This window comes from Castor canadensis, chromosome 5, assembly GCF_047511655.1.
Source record: "Castor canadensis chromosome 5, mCasCan1.hap1v2, whole genome shotgun sequence".
Classification (NCBI taxonomy): Eukaryota; Metazoa; Chordata; class Mammalia; order Rodentia; family Castoridae; genus Castor; species Castor canadensis.
Window position 1 is genome coordinate 81,100,518 of NC_133390.1, and position 27,915 is coordinate 81,128,432.

Below are 27,915 nucleotides of genomic sequence, written 5' to 3' on the forward strand. Positions count from 1 at the left end.
ATTGTTTTTAGGAAGAGGCATAAGGCTTCATCATCCCTCAGGCTTGAGGGGATATTGTTTTAGGTGTGGAAACTCTGAGGGATTTTTGAGTTTTATTTGAATAGGGAGGGCTGTCCTGGCTCACCCTACACTCATCTCATCAGTCCACGCTATGGAATCTCTTTGTTCCTGAAGGAGGTGGCAGCAGAGATAGCTGCCGGGGCGGGGGGGGGGGGGGGGCAGAATTTGAGCTCTTAATTGAGCTAGTAAATCCTGTCCCAGCAGGGACACTGGAGTTTTAGGTACTATGAAGAAAGAGTGACAGAAGAAGAGGTCTCCCCAAGAGCAGGCCAGAGGCCAGGTAAACTAGTGTTCTAGGGGCTGGCCAGATTTGCCCCGAATGATAACTTTTGTCATTGGATGGGGGACCAGGAGAAAAAGGTAAAACAGAGAAACAGTCTCCACTGTCTAGGAGGAAAATGACCTTTTGTTTTTCTGCCATTATGGCTCCTCAACATTGATGCCAAGAAGTGGAGTGTGGCCAGGAGGCTTGGACCCATCAATCCATAGGAAGGTGGCACCTCGTCTTCCATCTGGTGACAGGGGGCACTTAGACCTCCAGTGGTTACCCTTGCAGAGGGCAGGGTCCTGGTTGGGGGTGGGGCTGTCTCCCGGGCTGTCCCCCCTTAGCATTTTCTGCAGAAGTGCCCCTCCTGCCCACCACGGTAGCAAGTTCAGGATACAGGCCCAAGTTGGGTGGGGCCCTCTCTGAGAGCAGCAATGAGGCCATGGTGTCTCTTACCTTTTTCTCTCCTGTTAGGAAGGTCCCAGACATACAGACATAGACATAAATACAGACATGGCTAGCTGTGTTACTTGGCTCAATGACTTTTCCCTTCAGCCCCAGTCTGACCTTTTTAACAAATACCTGGGACTGACTGTTAGAAATTTATCTTTGAGGAGAACTTCTCTCACCTGTGACTCTGAGTCCACCATGGTATGCTTTCTGAAAGGTTGTTGCTGTAAAGTAAAGTTGTTATTTTACATTGACACCTGACACTCTGGAGAGCAAGTGTCTGAACTGTTCCAGGCCTCAGTTTCCTCACTTGAAGAATGAGAGATCTGGTCTAGGTTAAACTACGTTTTTCTACTATGAGATGGCTGAAGTGACATTAATGCCACTTATCTTCTTTACCATTTTTTTTCTTTCTTTTTAGTAATGCTGGGGAATTGAACCCAGGGCTTTGCACATGCTGGGCAGACATTCTCCCATTGAGCTACTTCCTCAGCCCCAAATATTATTATTATTTTTTTTTTACTTTGGCTGTACTGGGCTTGAACTCAGGACTTTCTGCTTGTAAAGCGGCACTCTACTGCTTCAGCCATATAATCATTTCAAACCTGAGCGGCCTGGGCCTGAACCCATTGCTTTTCTAATGAGATAAGAGTCTGGTCTAGTCACAGAGATAAAGGCTTGAATGTATTTGGGCATCAGTACAGCTGTTTAGATATTTTAAAATTTCCCTTAGATCTGATAACTGGAAGGGGACATACGATTTGTCCTCTTCCTACCATTGCCTGTTAAAGAAGGAAGCACTCATTAAGAGGTTTTGAGTATTGCAGTGACTTAGAAGGTAGAAATTTGTATAGGGGACCTCAGTTTACTTTTTTTACTTTTATAGAAAAGGTCTCTTGTAATTTAAGGAGCCCTGTGAAGGCCACTTCTCTTGGTCACCCAAGGCATACTGAGGCCAGGCCTCAGTACAAAGCTTCCAACATCTACCAGCCAGAAGACTGGAAGATGCAGGTCCCATCTAGAAAGAACAAAACGTTAAGATCCTGTCTTTTAGCTAACAGCAGGCAGCCTCTTTAATAAAGGCTGTCTTTTAACAAAGAAATCATTTGTAAAGTTAGTGAAGGGCATTCAGAGGGCATTTCAGGCCAGTAACAGTGCCATACGGGACAACTAGTGTTAATATCTGGAGGGAAAAATTTATGCTGAGGCCAAAGGTATAGAAAATTCTAAATGAGAAGTTTAGAGACCACAGTAATGTCTATTTTGTTATTTTTGGAACTATAACCTCGAGCTAACAATTGACTTACAAGGGTCTGATGCCCTGAGGTGTGAGGTGGGACTAGGAGCAAGACTTGTGTAAGGCACCACTCCCTCCACACACACCTGGGTCAAATGACCCTGACTGCCTAGGCCTGATCCTGCAGCCTGTCACCCTTCCCCCCTCCCTGTGTACTCTGCACGCGTTTATTCTAGGGGAAGTGGTGGCGGGCCACAGCCATCGCCACGTGTGGCTGGCGGTCCAGGATTTGCTGGATCCTCTCTATGGATTTTCCTAGCTATGGCAGGTGTTTTTGCTGTGTCCAGGAGCCTGCATCCTGTGCACAGGTGGGCTGTTTGCTTTCCCTCCTCCCCTTCTGGGGGCAGAGTTAGAGCATGAGCATGGCAGCCACAGTTTTTTGTAAAGTGGCTGATTTAAAGTTACTTTAGACTGAGAGGCCTGGCAAACTAGTTGGAATAACTTAAGTCATAAGGTTCCATGCTACAGGTTTTTCATGGGGAGCAGGGTCCCAGTAAGCCCAGGGAGGGGAAGGCAGACAGAGGCAAAGGACACGTGGTGGGACCATGGAGGAGGCAGAAGTTGTGCTGACATCCTAGGTAAGGGAGGGAAAGGCAGAGCCTGGAGGCATGACACAGGCCTGAGGGATTAGCCATCACCTGTGTCTGTAGGTTGCTCCCATTGATTGGTACTGGCAGGCTTTCAGCAAAACGAAAGAAACCTCCACTCTCCAGTCACCAAATAAATCCAGGGCTTTGTCTCAGCAAACAGGAAGGGAGCATGAGCTCTCCAGAGCTGGAACCACATTGAGGCCAGAATTGGCAAGGAGTGGCTTGCTTAACTCCATGGAGGGGAAAGTTTTTCAGGAAGATAGGAGGAGATAGTTATGCTAAGCAGTGCAAGAAGTCTGCTTACATGGGGAAGGAGGAGGTTTGGGAGAGGAATTGGCTGATTTAGAAACTGGTTTACAGGCTAATAGAATCTGCGCAGGGGAACAGAAAGTACAGATGGAGGGTTTGATGCAGAGATAGGGAAAGGATTGGACGTAGAAAAGTTCCTTCCATTTACCAGCACGCTCACAGAGATTGTATAAATCCCTTAAAATATTGGGATGGAAAGTGCCATTAAATGGCTATTTGGAGGCATTGTCCAACTGGGGCCAGGCCTGATTACAGAGAAAAATGAGCTTTCGTGGCTTAAGATCAGGCGTTAGGTGGAGGGGCCCAAGGTTGGCCAGGAGACATCCCACTGGGGAGTCTAAAGGAATTTGGGACGGTCCAACTCCCATGGTGAAGGCCTGACCTGAGGAGAGATATGGTGGGCATCCCCAAAATATCAGGTCCTCAGGAGAGAGAGAGAGAAATGTGGAAAACAACCTCCAGAGAGAACATCTTGACCATGGGGATGTCCACAGTCCCTAGTGGGGAACACAGTTCCCCGGGACGAGAGCAAGCTGCAACCTAGCACTAGGGTTTTCGAGGAAATGAGAGAGAGACCACAGCTCTGTGTGCGAGGAGGACTCACCAAGGGAGAGAGGACCCTAAGGGAAGATTGGCCGGTGGTGGATGGTGGTTGGAGGCATGCTGGGGTGGAGGAACTTCCCTGTGAGCTAGTGAGAGAGTGGCGCTTTCGAGGATCAGGGGTCCTGGTAAAGCAGCTCAGATCCCGGAGGAAAGCCGGGAGAGCAAGGTCAGTGCCAGGAACTCAACCCAATCCTGGATTTTGGCACCAAATGTTAGGAAAAACGCTGCTCTCAAAGAAAGCTCACAAGAAAACTCATGTCCATAGAGCAAAGTTTAATGGCAGGTCCAAACTGCCATGCTGGTCGGGGAAAAGATGGCACAGCCCCGAGCCTGGGCGAGCAGTGGCTTTTATAGAAGGGGGAGGGTAAGGAGGTTAGCACATGCGCAGTAGTCTCTGGTAGGGGTGGGGCTGTCTTAGAGCATGGGAATTTGTTTAAGGGCAGGGCTGCCATTTTGGCTGATTCACAAAATGGCGACATTATTGTTCTATCAATAGTGGTGCCTTGGTGGTCATATATTATTTTCGTTTCTGCTTATCATGAAAGACTTTATTGTTCCATCTATTTTGAATGATAGTTTTGCTGGGTAGAGTATCCTAGGGTTGAAGTTATTTTCATTCAGTGCTTGGAAGACCTCACTCCATGCTCTTCTTGCTTTTAATGTTTCTGTTCTGAAGTCTGCTGTGATTTTGATGGGTTTGCCTTTGTATGTTATTTGTTTTTTCTCTCTTACAGCTTTCAATATTCTTTCTCTAGTCTCTGTACTTGTTGTTTTAATGATAATATGTCGTGGGGTAGTTCTATTTTGGTCAGGTCTGCTCAGTGTCCTGGAGGCCTCCTGTACGTGAATGGGCATAGTTTTCTCTAGATTTGGGAAATTTTCTGTTGTTTTTTTCTTCAATATATTACAAATTCCTTTTCCTGGCATCTCTTCTTCTTCTTCAATGTCCATGATTCTCAGGTTTGGTCTTTTGATGGAGCCAGTGAGTTCTTGCATTTTCTTTTCACAGGTCTTGTGTTGTTTAACAGATAGTTCTTCAGTTTTCCTTTAATTTCCATTTCATCTTCAAGTTCTGAGATTCTGTCTTCTGTTTGTTCTATTCTGCTGGAATGGCCTTCCATTTTGTTTTGTATTTCTGTTTCATTCTTTTTTCTGAGGTTTTCCATATCTTGGGTTACTTCCTCTTTTTATTGTCAATTTTTGATCTTAATTCATTTATCTCTCTGTGGTGGTCTCAGTTTCAGTTTGGCATTTATTTAGGGCTTCTATGATTTCATTTATTTGCTTTTGTGTTTTCTCATATTCTTTATTTTTGTCTCCTGGAATTTCTTGAGTGCCTCCTGTACATTTTGGTTGACCATGTCTAGTAACAGCTTCATGAAATTCTCATTAATTACTTGTAGGATTTCTTCTTTCAGAGTGTTCTTGTGGGCTTCCTTGGGTTCCTTGGTATAGTTTATCTTTGTTTTGTTGGAGTCTGGACTGGCTATCTGTTTTCTTCATTTCGCTCTAAATCCTGCAGTACTTTATTTTTTGGGGGGAATAGTTTCTTTCCCTTTTTCTTCTTCCCATACTTCCACTAGGTAAAGTTTCTATCCCTCAACTATGTGTAATTTAGTATTAGCTAGGTAGCAATATTAATACTAACAAAACCAAGAGAGAAGGATAAAAAAGAGAGAGATGGAAAGATAAAAGGAATAGAGTAGAGAGGAAAAGAGAAAAAAATGGTAGAGATGGTGGATTAACAGTAAACTAGTCAACAAATCCCTTAAAGAAGGGAAAAAAATAAGAATTTAAAATTTAAAAAAGAAAATCACCAGTTCTGGAGCAGTAGAATTGCAGTCTTAGTTGTTCTGATGATAGTTCTTTAGCATCTAGACCCGTCTGTGTGTGTCTCTTAGGTAGGTTTGGAACCTTCCTGTGGCAAGTGGATGGTGGGTGGGGTCCCACGGGCCTTTGGGTGGAAGACGTTAGCTGAGGTGAAGTAGCGGACCTTTGGAGTGTGGGCTTGGCATGCCTGAAGGGCACAGACTGGCAGAGTGGAGATCGTGCATGTCTATGGATCCCTGGCTTGACAGGGTTGGGGGACGCGGTTGAGCAGAGTGGAGATCATGTGTGTGTGGGTCCCCGGCTTGGCAGGCCTTAGGGGCACAGGCTTGCAGAGTGAATATTGTGCACTGCTATGCAGGCTTTCGGGGCATGGCTGGCAAAACAGAAATCGTGCAGGACTGGGGAACGCAGCCCAGTGAGATGGAGCTCCTGCAAGGCTGTGCAGGCCTGGGGTGGGGGGGTGGACTGGCAGAGATCGTAAATGTCTGTGGATCCCTGGCTTAAGGGCTCATCCCACAGAGATCCTGTGGGTCTGAGGGGTGGGAGTTTGGGTTAGCACAGCCCTGGTGGGGCAAAGGAGCAGGGCTGGAGGATCAGAGATCCCATGGTGTATGGAGCAGCGGCTCTGTGGGCCTATGGGGCAGGGCTGGTCATGCAGCGCCTGCTATTCTTTTAGTATATGGTGTAGTGGAGAGGCCTCCCAGGAGCTAGGGGTTCAGAGTGCTGATCTTTCAGCTCTTCCCTGGTGTTTTACCTCATTCAAGCAAGTTTCCAGCTTCTTGTCAAAGTCCCTGGATCACAGAGGTCAGAAGGTCTGTGGTTGTGTTCCGGTCACCATCTTGGATCAAAGATGTTCTTTACATTGTCTGGAGTCACTCATTGAATGTTCTAACAAAGTGTCTATAAGTTCAATTTTGCATGGTAGGCAGTGCATTGGAATTTCAGTTAGAAGATTCAGAATCTAACTGAAGCACTTTTACTAATAGCATATGATTTGGAAAGATGACTTCATTCTTCTAAAACTTTAATATATTCACTCTTAAGACAAAGATGGTAAGGTCTTCTCTTCCTACTTTACAGCATTGCACCAGGGAACTAAATATATGAAGAATGTGAGTTATATAATCTACACATAGCCACAAAAATAAAAATATCATGTAAATATATAATAAAACATATGTAGTAGCTTTGGACTGTGTTAATTTAGCTATGTTGGAACTACATTTTCTAGAATTGCCTTTTCTGTATGTTTCCAAATTAGGGTTGGCCACAAGAGATATTTGTTGAAGATTCAAAAGGGAGAAGTGAAACACCAATCATTTTTCTTAGTTAAGACCAATTCAGGTGGTATTCACTGTGGCATCTCATGTACAGCAACTACAGTCCTGGCTCACTTGATGGCAAGGGGCAGCACTGATGCTGACATCTCCTTTCATTACAGTTTGAATTCCTCTCTAAGATTCTGCTACTTCTGGCTCAATGGCAAAGCACCAGATTCTAAAATTGATTCACATAATCAAGGTTGGAGTTGGTGGGAGATAGACACAGGTTCCAGTTTTTCCTCATGAGTTCCACTTTATCATGAGGAATTCCAGTATTTTCATACCCTATTCTCTATTCCCCATTCCTGCTTCCCAACTGCCAACTGGTTGACCTATACCAACTTCAGGACCAGCAACAGATGCAAAGACAATAGAGTTACAAGACTTTTCAGCCAGATCTCATAATTGTAAGATAAGTTCCTTATTCTATATAAACGCATTGTTTTTCTTATCAAACTTTGACATCATCCATTTCAGAGGCAATTAAAATCTAAAGGATGCTTTGATTTCCTTTGTATTTCTGTCTCACAAGTTAACTTTGCATATTCAATAAAGTTCACATATTTTGGAAAGCAAACTATAGCTTGACATATGTAAAAACAGTTATACAGACTCACACATGGTATAGCACCTACCAAAGCACCTTGCAAATAGGAGTCTATGTAATATTTAAACACACACACACACATACACACACACACAAGTTAATTTAGTTAAAACTTTATCTTAAACATATTTTTTAGTCTACCAAATCAGTTAAGGTTTTGTAAATAATCACAAATTCTTGGCCCTCATTTATGATATTGAGTTGAAAACTATTTTTTAACAAAGAGATACCCCCACGTTCACATGAAAATTAACTAGTCTCTCTTGCCACAGTGCATACTCCTCAATTTTGCCTCCATGATGTAGCTAACAACTACTGTGTTAAGAAGAACATTGAAGGATTGGGAAAGAAGATCAATAAGTAGAAAAGAGAATTCAACTAAGAAAGGTATTAGAAACCCATGAAGCACTCTTCTCTTGATACAAATGGTAGAAGGTTAAGATAGCATTTTTTATCTTACCATCCTCAACCATTTACTTTCCCAGCTAAACAACACAGATGAGAAAGCTCAACCCCAGACTGTAAGTACAGATTGAGATCTTAAAGTGAGTGCTCCCACATTGAAACTCCAGTATGCCAACACCAATCCCTGAGATTCAACCCATTCTCAGCAAATCTTTCTACTTTACAACCTATGTCTGTGTCTTTTCCAAGTAAATAGTGGGTTCACACCTTTATATTTCAGCTGCTGCTACATTATAGATTTTCTATCCATAAAATATTAGTTCTTTTCTTTTTTTTTTCAGCAAGAGCCTAGCACTTGCTAGGCAGGTGCTCTACAACTTGAGCCACGCTCCCAGCCCTCCTTTGCTTTAGTTGTTTTTCAGATAAGGTCTCATATTTTTGCCCAGTGCTGACTTGTACTGTGATCCTCCTACCTATACCCTTCATGTAGCTGGGATTGCAAGCATGCATCACAGCATCTGGCTTACAACATTAGTTCTCCAATCATTTAACATCCACAGAGGACTGGGATCAAACTCCAAAGAGGCTGGAGGCTCCCTGACACTGTGGGAGAGACCAAAAGTTACTTCTGTGAAACTAAATCTCCATCATTGGTACGATGGGAATAAGGACACCTACATCACAATTACTGTGACTATTATACATAATTAACAAAAAGTTCAACCATTTGGCAAAAAATGTGATATATAGAATAGTAAGATTTTTTTTAAAGAAGTTTTACACCAACAATTTTACCCGTGTAACGAAGTACTTCCGTGAGACATAGGGCTGGTGATAAGGATTTGGGTAAAATGTTGATTTAGTCACACTTGACTGTCTTGAAATCTGCTTCAGTGTGGGGTCCTTGTCTGGGTCACTCTCGTGCAGGTGATCAGTTTCAGAGAGTTGGTCATCTCCTTCTTGCTTCAGAGACACAGGCTGGAATCCTTCGAAGCTCCCAATTGTTGACATTTCTTCAGCCTAATACGGTAAGAAACAGTCCTCTCATTAGAGCCACATGTTAGCTAAAGAGAGGCACTAACGGAGACAGTGAAATAGCACTAGACTCCTAAATACCACCTGTGATGTGGGCAATTTGACAGAGGGAAGAAGCAGAGACTCTGGGAGGAGAAAAGGAGCCATTAACTCCAAGAGACCAGAATCTGAACAAGAAACAAACAATGTGAAATAATTACTAGACAATTTCTCTTGTTCAAAATTTCATATCAATTCTTCTTGAAACCCACCAGACAGGAAGCTTATTTAAGAGTTAAAAGCAATGATAAGATACCTTCATGTCTGCTTCATGGGTAATAAAAAGGCACAAGACCACTTAGAACTGAACATATTTTTAAGCCAAAAAATTTCAATTCTAAAAATTTATTCTAAGGAAAAAATTTAGACAAATGCCCCAAAGCATATACATGTATGTTTGTTCATCACAGCGTGTCTAATAGAAAGCCACTGTATGTAATAACAATGTTAAACACACAATATTTTGTCTAATGCCAAAAAATTGTAGTGAAGCTAAGCATCCATCAGTAAAGAATTTGCTAAATAAAATATGTCATGTCATCTAGTCAAATATAATGTGGTCATTATATATGAGAATATACTTTTATCATTGAAAGATGTTCAAAATATATTATTATGGAAAATGTAAGTAATGAAATATGAATGCTGTTCAAATTTGTCAAAATCATTCAGAAAGAAAAGAAACAATATAAATGTACTTGCATATGTATATACATGTAAAATACGGCAGAGATTAAAAATATCTGAAAAGAATTTTTTTAATATCAAAAGTATTTACCTCTACATAACTTCACAGGTACTTTCCATTTCTCTTGATGCTAACAATGATCATATAAGATTTAAAATAAAAACAATAAATGGATGCGGAGTTGTAAAAATAAAGAAAACAAGCCAAAACAAAAGGCACACACCAACTTCATGAAAGGTGCACCTAACCCAGGCTTCTGTTCTCAAGCAGAGGTGGGTTACCTGACATTTCTATAGTGAGCCTGCTACCTGCAAGGTTTCGTGCCCAGTTTCACCATGGAACTGGGAATGCCACCTCATTCTCAGAGCTGCCTCCATGTTCTTTTTTTTTTTTTTTTTTTCATTTTTCTTTTATTATTCATATGTGCATACAAGACTTGGTTTATTTCTCCCCCCTGCCCCCACCCCCTCCCTTACCACCCACTCCACCCCCTCCCGCTCCCCCCCTCAATACCCAGCAGAAACTATTTTGCCCTTATCTCTAATTTTGTTGTAGAGAGAGTATAAGCAATAATAGGAAGGAACAAGGGGTTTTGCTGTTGAGATAAGGATAGCTATACAGGGCATTGACTCACATTGATTTCCTGTGCGTGTGTGTTACCTTCTAGGTTAATTCTTTTTGATCTAACCTTTTCTCTAGTTCCTGGTCCCCTTTTCCTATTGGCCTCAGTTGCTTTAAGGTATCTGCTTTAGTTTCTCTGCATTAAGGGCAACAAATGCTAGCTAGTTTTTTAGGTGTCTTACCTATCCTCACCCCTCCCTTGTGTGCTCTCACTTTTATCATGTGCTCATAGTCCAATCCCATTGTTGTGTTTGCCCTTGATCTAATGTCCACATATGAGGGAGAACATACGATTTTTGGTCTTTTGAGCCAGGCTAACCTCACTCAGAATGATGTTCTCCAATTCCATCCATTTACCAGCGAATGATAACATTTCATTCTTCTTCATGGCTGCATAAAATTCCATTGTGTATAGATACCACATTTTCTTAATCCATTCGTCAGTGCTGGGGCATCTTGGCTGTTTCCATAACTTGGCTATTGTGAATAGTGCCGCAATAAACATGGATGTGCAGGTGCCTCTGGAGTAACAGTCTTTTGGGTATATCCCCAAGAGTGGTATTGCTGGATCAAATGGTAGATCGATGTCCAGCTTTTTAAGTAGCCTCCAAATTTTTTTCCAGAGTGGTTGTACTAGTCTACATTCCCACCAACAGTGTAAGAGGGTTCCTTTTTCCCCGCATCCTCGCCAACACCTGTTGTTGGTGGTGTTGCTGATGATGGCTATTCTAACAGGGGTGAGGTGGAATCTTAGTGTGGTTTTAATTTGCATTTCCTTTATTGCTAGAGATGGTGAGCATTTTTCCATGTGTTTTCTGGCCATTTGAATTTCTTCTTTTGAGAAAGTTCTGTTTAGTTCACATGCCCATTTCTTTATTGGTTCATTAGTTTTGGGAGAATTTAGTTTTTTAAGTTCCCTGTATATTCTGGTTATCAGTCCTTTGTCTGATGTATAGTTGGCAAATATTTTCTCCCACTCTGTGGGTGTTCTCTTCAGTTTAGAGACCATTTCTTTTGATGAACAGAAGCTTTTTAGTTTTATGAGGTCCCATTTATCTATGCTATCTCTTAGTTGCTGTGCTGCTGGGGTTTCATTGAGAAAGTTCTTACCTATACCTACTAACTCCAGAGTATTTCCTACTCTTTCTTGTATCAACTTAAGAGTTTGGGGTCTGATATTAAGATCCTTGATCCATTTTGAGTTAATCTTGGTATAGGGTGATATACATGGATCTAGTTTCAGTTTTTTGCAGACTGCTAACCAGTTTTCCCAGCAGTTTTTGTTGAAGAGGCTGCTATTTCTCCATCGTATATTTTTAGCTCCTTTGTCAAAGATAAGTTGCTTATAGTTGTGTGGCTTCATATCTGGATCCTCTATTCTGTTCCACTGGTCTTCATGTCTGTTTTTGTGCCAGTACCATGCTGTTTTTATTATTATTGCTTTGTAATATAGTTTGAAGTCAGGTATTGTGATACCTCCTGCATTGTTCTTTTGACTGAGTATTGCCTTGGCTATTCGTGGCCTCTTGTGTTTCCATATAAATTTAACAGTAGATTTTTCAATCTCTTTGATGAATGTCATTGGAATTTTGATGGGAATTGCATTAAACATGTAGATTACTTTTGGGAGTATAGACATTTTTACTATGTTGATTCTACCAATCCATGAGCATGGGAGATCTCTCCACTTTTTATAGTCTTCCCCAATCTCTTTCTTCAGAAGTGTATAGTTTTCCTTGTAGAGGTCTTTCACATCTTTTGTTAGGTTTACACCTAGGTATTTGATTTTTTTTGAGGCTATTGTAAATGGAATTGTTTTCATACATTCTTTTTCCGTTTGCTCATTGTTAGTGTATAGAAATGCTAATGATTTTTCTATGTTGATTTTATATCCTGCTACCTTGCTATAGCTATTGATGATGTCTAGAAGCTTCTGAGTAGAGTTTTTTGGGTCTTTAAGGTATAGGATCATGTCGTCTGCAAATAGGGATATTTTGACAGTTTCTTTACCTATTTGTATTCCTTTTATTCCTTCTTCTTGCCTAATTGCTCTGGCTAGGAATTCCAGTACTATGTTGAATAGGAGTGGAGATAGTGGGCATCCTTGTCTGGTTCCTGATTTTAGAGGGAATGGTTTTAATTTTTCTCCGTTAAGTATAATGCTGGCTGTAGGTTTGTCATATATAGCTTTTATAATGTTGAGGAACTTTCCTTCTATTCCTAGTTTTCTTAGAGCTTTTATCATGAAATGGTGTTGGATCTTATCAAAGGCTTTTTCTGCATCTATTGAGATGATCAAGTGGTTTTTGTCTTTGCTTCTGTTAATGTGGTTTATTACGTTTATTGATTTTCGTATGTTGAACCACCCCTGCATCCCTGGGATGAAGCCTACCTGGTCGTGTTGAATAATCTTTTTGATGTGTTGCTGAATTCGATTTGCCATTATTTTGTTGAGGATTTTTGCATCAATGTTCATTAAGGAGATTGGCCTATAGTTCTCCTTTTTGGAGGTGTCTTTGCCTGGTTTTGGGATAAGTGTAATAGTGGCTTCATAAAATGTGTTTGGCAGTTTTCCTTCCCTTTCTATTTCATGGAACAGTTTAAGGAGGGTTGGTATCAGTTCTTCTTTAAAGGTCTGATAGAATTCAGCAGAGAATCCATCAGGTCCTGGACTTTTCTTTTTGGGGAGACTCTTGATTGCTGCTTCAATTTCATTTTGTGTTATAGGTCTATTCAGGTGATTAATTTCCTCTTGGTTCAGTTTTGGATGATCATATGTATCTAGAAATCTGTCCATTTCTTTTAGATTTTCAAATTTATTTGAATATAGGTTCTCAAAGTAGTCTCTGATGATTTCCTGGACTTCCATGGTGTTTGTTGTTATCTCCCCTTTTGCATTCCTGATTCTACTAATTTGGGTTTTTTCTCTTCTCATTTTAGTCAGGTTTGCCAGGGGTCTATCGATCTTGTTTATTTTTTCAAAGAACCAACTTTTTGTTTCATTAATTCTTTGTATGGTTTTTTTGGTTTCTATTTCGTTGATTTCAGCTCTTATTTTTATTATTTCTCTCCTTCTATTTGTTTTGGGATTTGCTTGTTCTTGTTTTTCTAGGAGTTTGAGATGTATCATTAGGTCATTGATTTGGGATCTTTCAATCTTTTTAATATATGCACTCATGGCTATAAACTTTCCTCTCAAGACTGCCTTAGCTGTGTCCCATAGGTTCCGGTAGGTTGTGTTTTCATTTTCATTGACTTCTAGGAACTTTTTAATTTCCTCTTTTATTGCATCGATGATCCATTCTTCATTAAGTAATGAGTTATTTAGTTTCCAGCTGTTTGCATGTTTTTTGTCTTTACTTTTGTTGTTGAGTTCTACTTTTACTGCATTGTGGTCAGATAGTATGCATGGTGTTATTTCTATTTTCTTATATTTGCTGAGGCTTGCTTTGTGCCCTAGGATATGATCTATTTTGGAGAAGGTTCCATGGGCTGCTGAGAAGAATGTATATTGTGTAGAGGTTGGATGAAATGTTCTGTAGACATCTACTAGGTCCACTTGATCTATTGCATATTTTAGATCTTGGATTTCTTTATTGAGTTTTTGTTTGGATGACCTATCTATTGATGCTAATGGAGTGTTAAAGTCTCCCACAACCACTGTGTTGGCGTTTATATATGCTTTTAGGTCTTTCAGGGTATGTTTGATGAAATTGGGTGCGTTGACATTGGGTGCGTACAGATTGATGATTATTATTTCCTTTTGGTCTATTTCCCCTTTTATTAGTATGGAATGTCCTTCTTTATCTCGTTTGATCAATGTAGGTTTGAAGTCTACTTTGTCAGAGATAAGTATTGCTACTCCTGCTTGTTTTCGGGGGCCATTGGCTTGGTAAATCTTCTTCCAGCCTTTCATCCTAAGCATATGCTTATTTCTGTCGGTGAGATGAGTCTCCTGTAAGCAACAAATTGTTGGATCTTCTTTTTTAATCCATTTTGTCAAACGGTGTCTTTTGATGGGTGAATTAAGTCCATTAACATTAAGTGTTAGTACTGATAGGTATGTGGTGATTCCTGCCATTTAGTTGTCTTAGTTGTTTGAAGGTTTGATTGTGTGTACCTAACTTGATGTTACTCTCTACTCTCTTGCTTTTTCTTATCCTGTGGTTTGGTGCTGCCTGCCTTTTCATGGTTAAGTTGGGTGTCACTTTCTGTGTGCAGGATCCCTTGCAGAATCTTTTGTAATGGTGGCTTTGTGGTCACATATTGTTTTAGTTTCTGCTTATCATGGAAGACTTTTATTGCTCCATCTATTTTGAATGATAGCTTTGCTGGGTAGAGTATCCTGGGGTTGAAGTTATTTTCATTCAGTGCCCGGAAGATCTCACCCCACGCTCTTCTTGCTTTTAATGTTTCTGTTGAGAAGTCTGCTGTGATTTTGATGGGTTTACCTTTGTATGTTACTTGTTTTTTCTCTCTTGCAGCCTTCAATATTCTTTCCTTAGTTTCTGAACTTGTTGTTTTAATGATGATATGTCATGGAGTAGTTCTATTTTGATCTGGTCTGTTTGGTGTCCTGGAGGCCTCTTGCATTTGTATGGGAATATCTTTCTCTAGATTTGGGAAATTTTCCGTTATTATTTTGTTGAATATATTACGCATTCCCTTCGCTTGCACCTCTTCTCCTTCTTCGATGCCCATGATTCTCAAGTTTGGTCTTTTGATGGAGTCAGTGAGTTCTTGCATTTTCTTTTCACAGGTCTTGAGTTGTTTAATTAGTAGTTCTTCAGTTTTTCCTTTAATTACCATTTCATCTTCAAGTTCTGAGATTCTGTCTTCTGTTTGTTCTATTCTGCTGGATTGGCCTTCCGTTTTGTTTTGCAGTTCTGTTTCGTTCTTTTTTCTGAGGTTTTCCATATCCTGGCTGTTTTCTTCTTTATTGTTGTCTATTTTTGTCCTGAGTTCATTTATCCATTTATTCATTGTGTTCTCTCTTTCACTGCCTCCATGTTCTTAATGAAACCAAGACACGTTCAGTTTCCTTAGTTCTTGTGAAATACCAGAAATTAAGAAAAATTCCCTTTCCCTAGCAAGTTTCCACTCTTGAAATTGGGACTAACTAGAGCATTCAAGAGAGGTAAAAGTAGCATGATCATATAGCATGTTACCTAAATCTGGATACTTTGGAATAAAAAGGGTGCTATTAGCAATTAATTCCATGAAGACAGTAAACAGAATCATGTCAGGCAAATGTGGATATAGACATCATCACATTGTGGGAGTTGAATGCAGGAGAAAAGAGTGGGTTAGAGGAACTCATTGTGGAAAGCTTTGCACAGTTCTCATTCTATTTTATATATACCTATATACCTTCCCAGCAGCCCTTAAGCTTATTCACTGCATTCCCCGTCTTTCTGATGATACAGAGTAAGAAGGATCCACCCAAGGCACACTGGGTGGTTGAGGTAGCATCCAGACTGCCAAACATGCTTTGAAAGTCCAGCTTGCCCACTTCGATGTTGTGCTGCCCCATAACCGAAAAGGCTTCCTTGATATTTTAGGAAAGTTTTAAAAGGTAGGTGTACGACAGGTGGAGGTTGGCCTATAAGAAAACAAGGGATGGAGAACCAGGAGAATATTGTGTAAGAGAGTGAGAGAAACAAAGCGAAGAGACAGACACAGAGAGACTGGCAGTGAGGCACTTCGGCCTTGCTGGAGGCTCCATACTCTTTGTGCAGGTCTTCCACCTCTGTTACCGTGGGTGTTGGAAGGAATTGAATTTCTCAAGTTCCCTATAACCCGTGAAGGAAGGTTTGTGTCACTAAGAAGCAAAGTCTGCTTCTGTATTTGTGCGATCTGTGAACACGCGCTTAACAACAGACATCTGCGAAAGGCTCCTGTGCCTGGAAAACAGAGGGAGGATTTAATTAGCACCACTTCCTCTCCCTCAGGCTGTCTTCTCTGGAAACACTTGAGGAAGCACAGCACTCTGACACCAAGCTGTTTGAGATCCAGGAAAGAAGGAAACTCTCAGCTCCATTTACATACTTACAGCCATTAATAGTAGGAAAGTTAAGCCCAGCCATCCCAATCCAGGGTGGGTCCAGCTCTGTAATCATCATGGGGACATACTGGAAGGCCAATGAATAAAACTTAACAACTTTCCTGGTATGAGAGGAGGGCTGATTAGGAACATCTAAGCATCCCACTCCATTTCTCAGCTTTCTCCCGACAATTTGTTTCTTCCCAACTCAAAAAAAAAAAAAAAAAGTGTCCTTTTATCTCTATGTTAAAATACTATATACATGGAAATACTAAAAACAGATTGATTAATACCAATAACAAATTCAGCCTAAGCCACATGTTCCATTGCTTGTGTACCTTACAACAGAGCCACCAAGAGCCACTTGAACTGAACTGGAAAGGTTCATTGTTTCACAGATTCCCTAGTGAATATGTCTTAGCATTTCATGTCCAAGAGTAAAAGCAGCACAATTTCATAGGGAAGTAAGGAGTTGAGGCTTAGAAAAAAACATATGATGTCTATACTTTTGACCACATCTCATTCCAACCAATTCATGTATTGAAAATTATCCTAAAGAAAAAAAAGAATAGAATATTCATTGGTTATTCTAGATGGTAATGAAAAATTGGAAACTAACAAAACTCCTATTGATCAAGAAATGACTAAGTATATCACATTGATATCATGTGGACATTAAAAATAACATGCACAAAAGCTACAATACCAGGAAAATAAAGATAATTTTTTTGAGTAAAAAGAGGATAAAACCAAAAACTTTAAACTGGTAATAGTCATTTGAATAAAGACTAGAAGGGAAATATTTAGATTTATTGAGGTAGTACACTTGTGAGTGAATTTTTCTTTTTGTAAAAAAAAAAAAATTAAGTTACATTTGTGCTATTTTTATAATAAAAAAATAAAATATGTGAATTGATGCCAAATAAATTCTCAAAGAAGCACTACCTTTCTTTTGGTCAAAAAATAAAAATTCTGTTATTTCTCAGTTGTCAGAAAATTCAGAGCTAAGTTTAACATAGTATTGCAGTAAGTAACTTACTTCCAGATCTAGATCTATGTATAACTGTCTCCCTTTTACAAACTCTCTGTGACTTTTTCTAATATTTCAGAAGCATGCAGGGTACAAATAATAGCTAGAAAACTATTTGCAAACACTGTCATTTTGCAAATATTGGAATAGCTCAGTTAAAACAAAGGACTTGCTTATGGTCACACAGCTACCTAGAATCAAACCAAAGCATGAAACAAGAGTCCTAGTCTTCATTCTTTAAAATTCTGGTTCACTGTTCTTTGCTTGTCTTTAAGATGCAACAGTGAGGACAAACAGAGTTTGCCTAGTATGTGCAGGAACTAGGTTCAATCCTCAGTCCCACAAAGCAAACAAATAAATAAATAAATAGAGGTAGAAGAACGAGGAGAAGAAAAACAAACTATCCACGGCAAACTGGAGGCACTTTGTAGCATGTCTGGGGCAACTAGCTCTGGGAACAGAGATACAACTCCCACAAAGCAAGATCCCATTGCAGCTTCTCCCATACCAGCCCCACAACCAGTACTATAAGCTAAAGCCTTTGTCCTTCCCGAGACTCAGATCCGAAGTCCACAAGCTTTTGAGAGTTAATAGAATGTTTTACATTATTTTTAAATTAGAAGAAAAAATAACTTTTAGAGTTAAAGAAAATATTTTGGTTTCTCTTATCAGAAGAAAAAGTAAAAATGGTAGGATGCCCAAAACCGATTATGTTTTGCCTAAAAGAGATAAAAATCACAAAATATGGAACTATTTAAAGTCATAGACTTAAATATTGATATTATTATGATGGAGAAGCTCTCAAAGGCAGATGGAGATCACAATGTGACTCTGAGTCAGATTTCCCATTTTCTGTTTGGGTTCCCCATCCTAGACCATCAGAGCTAGAAAAATCCCCCAGCCCAGGGCTTTCCAATCTCTCTTCCCCGAGACTGCTACTCCACCACAATCCTGAAAGGTTTCTGACCTACAGACAAATGCATCACGGTAAGATGATTCTTTTCCACTTTTAAAAAACAATTGAAGACAAATCCAGCATAGCTGTCCCCCAGTAAGACCTTGTTTCCCAGGAAAGTGGATGAAAAACTATTCTGGGAACATCTAATTAGCTTGAAAGCAGTAGTCTGGCCAGCTTGAGTTAGAGGCAAACAAAGAGGCGGGGTTTGGGAACTTTTTTCTCTCACAAGAGTTCAATAAAGAACAGTCAGGGAGTTACAAAAAGTACTATAGCTCTAGTCAAGAAAACAACCTTGACATTAAATAGAGATGCTGGTGAAACTCAGGGCTATTTCATGGTGAGCCTCTTCTCATGGTCACATGGTTCATTCTTCATTCAGTATTACCTGTCTCTTTTTCTCACCTAGTTTTCAGGAGGTCCACCTAGTCTCCTTGCCCTCTCTGCCTCCCTGGTGAGCATGCACACCCACTTGTTTGCCTGTCTGTACTTCCCCTGTCTGATTCTTCATACTTCATAAAGTCACATGGGATTGTTAAAACAACAAAACAGATATCTGTGATATTCACAAAGTTTTGAAAAAGCAAAATGGGGAGGATCCCCATTACTTCTTTTCTAGATTCTTGGGAAGACAGGCTATCTAGTTAGCAAGCACTCATCTACACTAACTGCCACTGTGTTAGTCCATTCAGGCTGCTGTAACAAAATACCAGAGACTGTGTAATTTATGAATAACAGAAAATTATTCTCACAATTCTGGAGGGTGGAATATCCAAGATCAAGGCACTTGGAGTCCATCCTATAGAAAGAACGCTCTCCTAGTGTAGTGCAGGAATGGAAAGAGTAAAAGGAGTCTAGCAGTTCCCTCCAATTCTTTTCCAAGACAACAATACCATCTAAGAAGTCCCCCTTTGTAATACTGGTTCATACAGGATTAAATTTCAACATGAATTTTGCAAGGTATACTAATATGCAAACCATAGCATCCAACTTTTACAAATGAGGAAAATGAGGCCCAGAAAGATTATGTATCTCCCCTGAATTCACTGCTAATTAAGAATAAGTTCAATAAAGACAACAAAATTGAAATAATGAGAATAGCAGTACTAAAAATCCTGTATCTAGAGGAATATTTGTGGGCAGACCAGATTTAGAAAAGTCTATGTCTTCTTAATAAGAACTATTCCTCTTTTGCAGGTGGTGTCGGTGTGGGGTTGGGGAAGGAGCACGGAAGTTAGTTCCTGTGGCCTGTGTTATATTCCAAGATGTCAAATATGTTTTCTGATGATGACATGTCACCCACAGGAAAGGGTTAACATTCTCAAGGCATATCCCCAAAATAAAATCTGCTTTTAATTTTGACATTTTGTAAAGGTAATTTATGTGAATTTATGTGTGCAGCCTTTCCCGAGTCTCTGTGAGAATGGCAGAGGGATGTGCATTGGATAAACAAAAATACTCTAACACCTCATAACTCTCCAGCAAGCCTGCTTCTGCACCAGTTGAGATAAGAAAATTGGCCAACAATTTGTCACAATTTCACATTTTGTACGCTAGTGATAATATACCAGCAGGGATACTCTGTATCCTGGGGAAAAGCAGAATTGTGGGAGGATCTCTTCTTCCCAGCTCCCCCTGGGCCAAACAATCCTCTACTCTGTCAACAGTGCTTGACTCAGCCACAGATGTGAAAAGAGACAAATATGGTGCCAGGCAAAGAAATATGTGTCCCCATCCCCTTACCCACTTAGGGTGAGTCTGGGCAATTTGCTTCCTCAATTCCCTTCTTTGTTCTGCAGAATTTTCATCTACAAAAAGAGAGACCAGACTTAGTGATTTGCAAGTGTGCTTCTGGAAACTACTAGTAAGAATTCTTGAGGGGTGAGTGAATAGGCTTCCAGTCACCAAACCCATTCCTGTCAAAGCAAATCCATTCATGTGTCACTGGACATTTGATGTTTTCATATGAGGGGTGTGCAGAAGTGTTCAAGTCTGAAAATTGCTGGACCAGATTATCCCTAAATTTCCTTCCAGTTCAATGGCTCTGTAAGAATTTCCCAGAATAATGGAGAGCTAAGACTACAGTGATTGTTCACTTGTGGCATACTACACTTCATTTTTATCATGTGACTTCCACCAAGCAAACACATTTCTCTGACATTGAAATGCTCTGGGGTCAGAGGAAGAGGGCTGTGGTGACAGTCACGAATTTGGGTAACATAGTGAAGATTCTGGGGTGTTGTCCTCTAACTTCCCTCTAACTCAGATGGAAATTTTCATGAACCAGAAGTGCTAGATATCAGAGTTGGAGAGCTGGGCATCTCACCAAGCCAAGGTCAGAGACAGGCTAGAGCCTCAATAAACTATTCTTGCATTTAAGTACAGAAGAATTCAGCAGGCTGCTGAGCAACTCACACAAGATGTTAACTTTCAGAGGGATTTCCCTGAAAATATGTAAGGAAATGAATTGCTAAAGATAAAGATATCGATCCTTAAGAATGCTTTTCTTACACATATCCATGAAGATTCCCACCTCCCACCCAACCCAGGTTATGACAATTCTTGAGTTCCTGAATACTGTGGTATTGATCATACTACTCTGTAATCACTTTCCTTTGCTGTCTTCAGTTCTGGACTGCAAGCAGTTCTAAAGCAGCAACTATGCTGCACTCACTTTCATGGTTCAGCACTTAATATGGCCAGGATAATGAGTGGGCACTAAGTATAAGTTTCCTGAATAGAAGAATGACTGTCTTGCTTGTTTCTCTGCAGTGTATGAGATTTGAAGGGCAGAGTGAGTGCTCAGTAAATGTCTGTGAGAGTGAGTGACGAAGTTCTGTATGAAATCAGAACACACTTACCATCACGCAGACATATCTATAAACCCAGACCACAGCCCCTAATCTGGAATAGCTCACAGTCTAGTGAAGATGAACAGAAAACACACAGATAATTGCAACCTTTCATGATAGAGCCATGTGAGGAGTATATGTCATAAAATCCAGTGGAAACAAGATGGGAGTAACTGTGGAGGGTGGAGGGAGTGGAGAGGTGTGGAGAAAGGTATTTCAGAGCTGACTGCATGTTAGAGGATGGGCAGAGGACATTCCAGGCAAACGTGTGAGGGTGTGAGAAAGAGGTGTGATCCAAGAATGAAAGATAGTATGGTATGTGTAACCAAGATGTAAACTGCCCACCTCGAATCTTTATCCCTTGAAAAGCTGGATGTATTTAGTGAAAAATAATACTCTTTAATGAAACATAAATCTGAAATCTCCTCAAACTTCTCTGTAGTCCCTTCTCTGCTGTCAATCCTCCATGCCTGCTGGGACAATTCCCTCCCAGTCAAATCAAATGCAGAATCTAGTTCACCAGTGTAAAGATCCACTTTCCTCAAGAATTTCATGGTTTTAAGAAAGTCATTAAACATGCAGAGAGGTCATAGACAGGTGAGTCCATTTGTGCATGGTCCAACATTTTATCATTCTCAGTTCTCTCTTCCCAGGAGGCAAGAAATTCTTACTTGTTTGTTATTGAAATACGTATTCTATTCCCATATCCAGGTCACTCATATTCTTCCCTTCATACCCCTACAAAGATAAATTCTAGAGGTAGTTATTAACATGAACGTGTACAAGCACTTTTGAATTAGGGCATTTGGCAGATAATATGTCTGGTAATGCAAAAAGAAGGTATCCCATAAGCCAAGCACAAAGTTGGGTGACTTATCTCAGGCAATAGCAGAAGCATATGCTTTGCAATTGATTTCATAATTTACAAAGCAGTAGCATTATGAGAAAGAGAATGACGAAGTTTAAATTACCATATGCTCTCAAAAGTGAGATATACACACTCAAAAGTGAGATATAAAAAATAAAATATAAAAGCATACGCAAGGAACTAACCAGGAGGATAAAGATGCTGGTTCTAATATACTTTAGAAGAACCCATAAGGACTCAGGTTTGTGGCTGGCAGAGTGGCTCAAGAAGTAAGAGCACCTATCTTGCAAGCATGAAGCCCTGAGTTCAAACCCCAGTGCTGCCAAAAAAGACTCAGGTTTTCTCCACATGGAGTAGAGAAGGAAAGCAAAGAGATCAAAAGAATCAGTCAAAGCCTACAATTCAGACCTACCACAGCTCTCTTCTTCTCTCTCCAAAGTCAATAAGACCCTTGATTTTGAATTTGCTGATTCCAAATCTAGATGACAACGGTGCTTAAAAATTAGAATAAACCTCAGTTCTGGCTACTGGTTCATCTCAGAGGAGTGTGTGGATTAGTGCCTTCCAAGGATTACAACTTTCCTAGCACTAATCCTGGGGCCAGGCTGGAGCAAGACACACATTCCACAACCAAATGTTCCTGGATGGCAAATTTTTTTAAAGGAATTTGCCCCCAAAACCTAAGCTTCCTGTTAAGCTTCTCATGACTTCTCATGTCCAGATTTAATGAAATTCTGGGAAAAACTTTTATCCAAATGCTGAATAGCATTTCCCTAAAAAAATAAGGACAAGAGAGGGTAATGAGGGGATGAGTATGATCAAAGTACATTAGATGCATGTATGAAAATGTCACAATAAGACCCTTTGTTTTATATAATTAATATATCTAATAAAAAACTAAAACCTAAGGTCTTAAAAATAAACTACAACCTTTATATTTACTGAAGTTTTTATTAGTAAATATTTACTAGAGTATAAAATCCACTCAAATAATCATAAATGTATAGATTAATGAATTATCAAAAAATAAACATACTCATGTAACCATAACAACAGCCAAGAAAGACCATAAAAAATGGCACATTGACAGGATTATTTTTTTCAAAGTGAATATTCAGTTGATTCTGCATGGCAGAACCCAAAAGTGCTGCCACATGTTTTAAGTATCATCGAAGTCAACATCCTCACTTTACAAATAAGAAACCAGATCCTCCGAAGAGAGCAGGGAAGTGACATACCTTAGGTCACAAAGCTAATTAGAGGAAGTGCCAGTGTCCTGGCTCCTCTTTCCTGTTCTGACTGCCTCAAATTCCTGGGAGCAAGAAAAACTTGTGCTTCATGATGACTCCTTTTTCCATGGGTTGAAGGTTAGGTCTGCTCTGCTCCTATAGAATCAGGCTCTGAAAAGTTGTCCTGAAAGCACCACTCAAAATCCACAGAAGCCATCACTTCCTCTGTGAGGGACACCTAACATGTATAAGACTCATGGATAAATACTTAGGACTAATAAATGAAGAGATCATTCACTTCAAGAAATGTTTTTCAAATTCTTCTACATTTCCATGATCAGGCTGGTGATTTTGACCCATGACCTGCCAATTTTCCAAAGAAGATATCAAATGGATAGTAAGAGACTCCTAACATTGTCACATGGGGAATAGTAGACTGTACTAGAGAAATTCAATTGAGAAAAGAAGAAAATATGTAGGACACTGATGACGCTTTTGGTGTCCAAAGCTTCCAGGAGGAAAGACATGTTTATTACATTTGACCTTAAAAATCCTAAGAAAGTTTAATGGACCTCTCCCTTCTCATGGCCAAACGTCTAAAAAAATGTCTTTCCTTATTATCTCTACACCATGTTACATTCACGCTATAACCCTTGGCAGTCTTCTTTGTCCCAGCGTATCTTTCTTAGCAAAGTTCTTGTGACTGAAACCAGTTTGTAGTTTCTATTCATTATTTTCTGTGATCTCTTTGACACTGTTGATTTTGCATCAACAGTCCTGAGATTCTCATTCTCTTCCGTAGAACTGCAGATTACTAGTTACTTTCTCTCGACATCCTTGCCCATGGCTTAGAGATCCCCCATGGAGAGATATTTCTCATAGGCTGATGTTTATCAGAGCACACTGTAGCTGCTCCCTCTAAATACTCTTCATTCTCATTGTAACTATAATCTCTGAATATGTGACTCCCACACCCATATCTCCAGTCAAATATCTCTTTCAATATACAAATTATCTATATAATTATCAATTACTCATTTCGCCTTAGTTGACTCATGGGAACTTCTAACTCGTCATATCCAAAAATAAACTTTTCATTTTCATACATCCTCATAAACTTATTCCTCTTTATTCAAATTTCAGTGAAATAGACTGCAGTGGTAAATTTCCCAGGTCAGAAGACTTCCTGAATCTGTCTTCTTGTCAATCCTTACTTATTGAATACTAAATCCTGTTACCTTTCAATTTCTTAATATGTACTGAACTCTCTACCTTGCTTCATCTTTGTTGCAACAGCTTATAGTTCATCTCTTGTGGATCATTATAAAAGCTTTCCAACTGGTGTCCCTCCAATTTTACTCTCTGCACAGGAGACAAATCTCCCCCAAATACAAATCAGATTCTGTCTCTGCTCCCTTAACCTCTAATGGTCCTTGTTGCACTCTAAATAAAATCTGAAATCATAGACATGATTAGTTCATGATCTGGATATCTGCCTACTTGCAGAGGCTCACATCTCACCAAGAAGCTCCAACTCTTCTCCTATCTCCCCTGTCCACCACAGCATTCATACTCCATGTTTCATTCATACCACTCTATTGCTAGTCCTACAAATTCACAAAGGTCCTTTTCATTTCCTTTACTTCATGAGTCCCTCTCCCCTTCTTATCCTAGCTTAGAGAGTAGCTATATGCTTCCTCAGAATCAGTCTTATCTTCTGAGTTAGGTACCCCTCCACAGTGACTCCTTACAGACTATGTTTATTCTGATGGCATTCTTATCATACACTATTACAGCTGCACATTAGCTTTCCTTGACATTCTTTTTCTCCCCATTAACACAGGAAATTCTTGATGATAAAGGTAGGGTTTGTTTACTATGAGTATCCCTAACACCAAAGACAGCATATAGAATGCATTCTTTATGTTTAGCTGAATACATGAATACACAATAAATGACTTCACTCTGTGTAGTGTTCTTCTCAGAAAATACAAAGGGATGGCTACACATAGAGATGTGAATCCATAAGCCCTGACACTCGGGAGACTGAGGTGGGAAGAACACTTGAGCCCAGGAGTTCAAGGCCAGTTTAAGCACCATAGCAAGATCCTATTTCAAAAAGTAAAAGAACAAACGAATCACAAAAAGAAAATGCAAAGGGGATTTAAGAATATCTTGCCTTGTCTAATGGAGCCAGACCCAATAAGAGAGGATTTAAAGTCATTTCTTCCAGACTCAACTAGTTCCCAAAAAATGCTTAACATGAGTGAGAATTTAGAAATGTAATTTCCAGTGCTGTCCAGGCACCATGATCTTCTATCAACCAGTTCTTCCTACATCGCTTTATATTGGGCTGATGAGTAGAATGTAGCTTGGTGAGAACAGAAACCATGACCTGTGATCTTCTTGGGTGTCCACCCACAGAATGGAAAACTCTTTACATAACACAGTCACTGATCACAACAGATGTAACAGAAGGTGTTTGCACTCTGGAGACATAAAGTACAAGAAAACACTCTCTTCTGCCTGATACCACCTAGAAAGAATCAATGAAAATTAAAGACCCTTTTCTAAGGGCTGGTCTAGGAATAGAAGGGACAGAGGAGAGACTTATCCTGAAACCAGTGAACAATATTCAACATCAGGTACTAAAGTTGAATGATGCCAGGAGGGGACACTTGGATCTTAACTCCTCATCTTTGTAGGCACCATCACTAAAAGACAACCAGTGAAATAATGAAATATACATTACACTCTTAAAATCCTGAGTGCTAAACAGGATAGCAAATTGGAAGAAATAATTAGCTGTAAAAAGATGTTAGTATACTATTATTCTAAGACTACTGTGATCCAGTTCCACTCCACCTCAGGGAGGAGTTAGTAATTGGAGTCAGCCTGATCTGCAAGATGCCAAAAAGATTTAAATGGATCCAAAGAGCTCCACCCAGAGTGAGATAAAGCAAGATATCTATAGCAATAGCAATAGAGAAGTTCAGAACACACTAAAGAAAGGGGAAAATACTTTTTTTTTAAGAATGCCATTCAGGCTCATTTTAACATTGTTTAAAAAAAGTGCAGAGTTCAAGATGCTGAAGAATAAAAGCTAAAAATGTTTTATATTTGTTTGCCAAAGGCAGTTAGATAGGGGAACAGATAAAGAAAATAACATGTTCCAAAAATGGTCCTTCTTTTTTCTTTGTTTCAGTCAAAAAGTAAAATAATAAAAAAAAATAAATGAAAACACAGCCTACCAGAACCTATGGGACACAGCTAAGGCAGTCCTGAGAGGAAAGTTTATAGCCATGAGTGCATATATTAAAAAGACTGAATCAATGACCTAATGATACATCTCAAACTCCTAGAAAAACAAGAACAAGCAAATCCCAAAACAAATAGAAGGAGACAAATAATAAAAATAAGAGCTGAAATCAACGAAATAGAAACCAAAAAAACCATACAAAGAATTAATGAAACAAAAAGTTGGTTCTTTGAAAAAATAAACAAGAACGATAGACACCTGGCAAACCTGACTAAAATGAGAAGAGAAAAAACCCAAATTAGTAGAATCAGGAATGCAAAAGGGGAGATAACAACAAACACCATGGAAGTCCAGGAAATCATCAGAGACTACTTTGAGAACCCATATTCAAATAAATTTGAAAATTTTAAAGAAATGGACAGATTTCTAGATACATATGATCATCCAAAACTGAACCAAGAGGAAATTAATCACCTGAATAGATCTATAACACAAAATGAAATTGAAGCAGCAGTCAAGAGTCTCCCCAAAAAGAAAAGTCCAGGACCTGATGGATTCTCTGCTGAATTCTATCAGACCTTTAAAGAAGAACTGATACCAACCCTCCTTAAACTGTTCCATGAAATAGAAAGGGAAGAAAAACTGTCTAACACATTTTATGAAGCCAGTATTACACTTATCCCAAAACCAGGCAAAGACACCTCCAAAAAGGAGAACTATAGGCAAATCTCCTTAATGAACATTGACACAAAAATCCTCAACAAAATAATGGCAAACCGAATTCAACAACACAAAAAGATTATTCACCACGACCAAGTAGGCTACATCCCAGGGATTCAGGGGTGGTTCAACGTACGAAAATCAATAAACGTAATAAACCACATTAACAGAAGCAAAGACAAAAACCACTTGATCATCTCAATAGATGCAGAAAAAGCCTTTGATAAGATCCAACACCATTTCATGATAAAAGCTCTAAGAAAACTAGGAATAGAAGGAAAGTACCTCAACATTATAAAAGCTATACATGACAAATGTACAGCCAGCATTATACTTAATGGAGAAAACCTGAAACCATTCCCTCTAAAATCAGGAACCAGACAAGGATGCCCACTATCCCCACTCCTATTCAACATAGTACTGGAATTCCTAGCCAGAGCAATTAGGCAAGAAGGAATAAAAGGAATACAAATAGGTAAAGAAGCTATTTGCAGATGACATGATCCTATACTTTAAAGACTCAAAAAACTCTACTCAGAAGCTTCTGACATCATCAATAGCTATAGCAAGGTAGCAGGATATAAAATCAACATAGAAAAATCATTAGCAGTTCTATACGCTAACAATGAGCAAACGGAAAAAGAATGTATGAAAACAATTCCATTTACAATAGCCTCAAAAAAAATCAAATACCTAGGTGTAAACCTAACAAAAGATGTGAAAGACCTCTACAAGGAAAACTATACACTTCTGAAGAAAGAGATTGAGGAAGACTATAGAAAGTGGAGAGATCTCCCATGCTCATGGATTGGTAGAATCAACATAGTAAAAATGTCTA

The 27,915-nt window shown here is 39.5% G+C and overlaps 1 protein-coding gene across 5 annotated transcripts in view; it reads right to left on the minus strand.

Annotated features, from left to right (window-relative positions):
* Nucleotides 1-27,915, minus strand: part of Tprg1 (tumor protein p63 regulated 1) — a 170,392-nt gene that overhangs the window by 121,282 nt on the left and 21,195 nt on the right. For 4 of the 5 annotated variants that reach the window (XM_074073549.1, XM_074073550.1, XM_074073551.1 and 1 more), the window contains exon 2: nt 8,534-8,758. In XM_074073549.1, coding sequence (XP_073929650.1) covers nt 8,534-8,749 — 216 coding nt within the window. In that variant the 5' untranslated portion in view covers nt 8,750-8,758. Of the gene's footprint in view, nt 1-8,533; nt 8,759-19,892; nt 19,914-27,915 lie in introns of those variants that run through there. The other variant, XM_074073547.1, reaches the window with a different exon arrangement.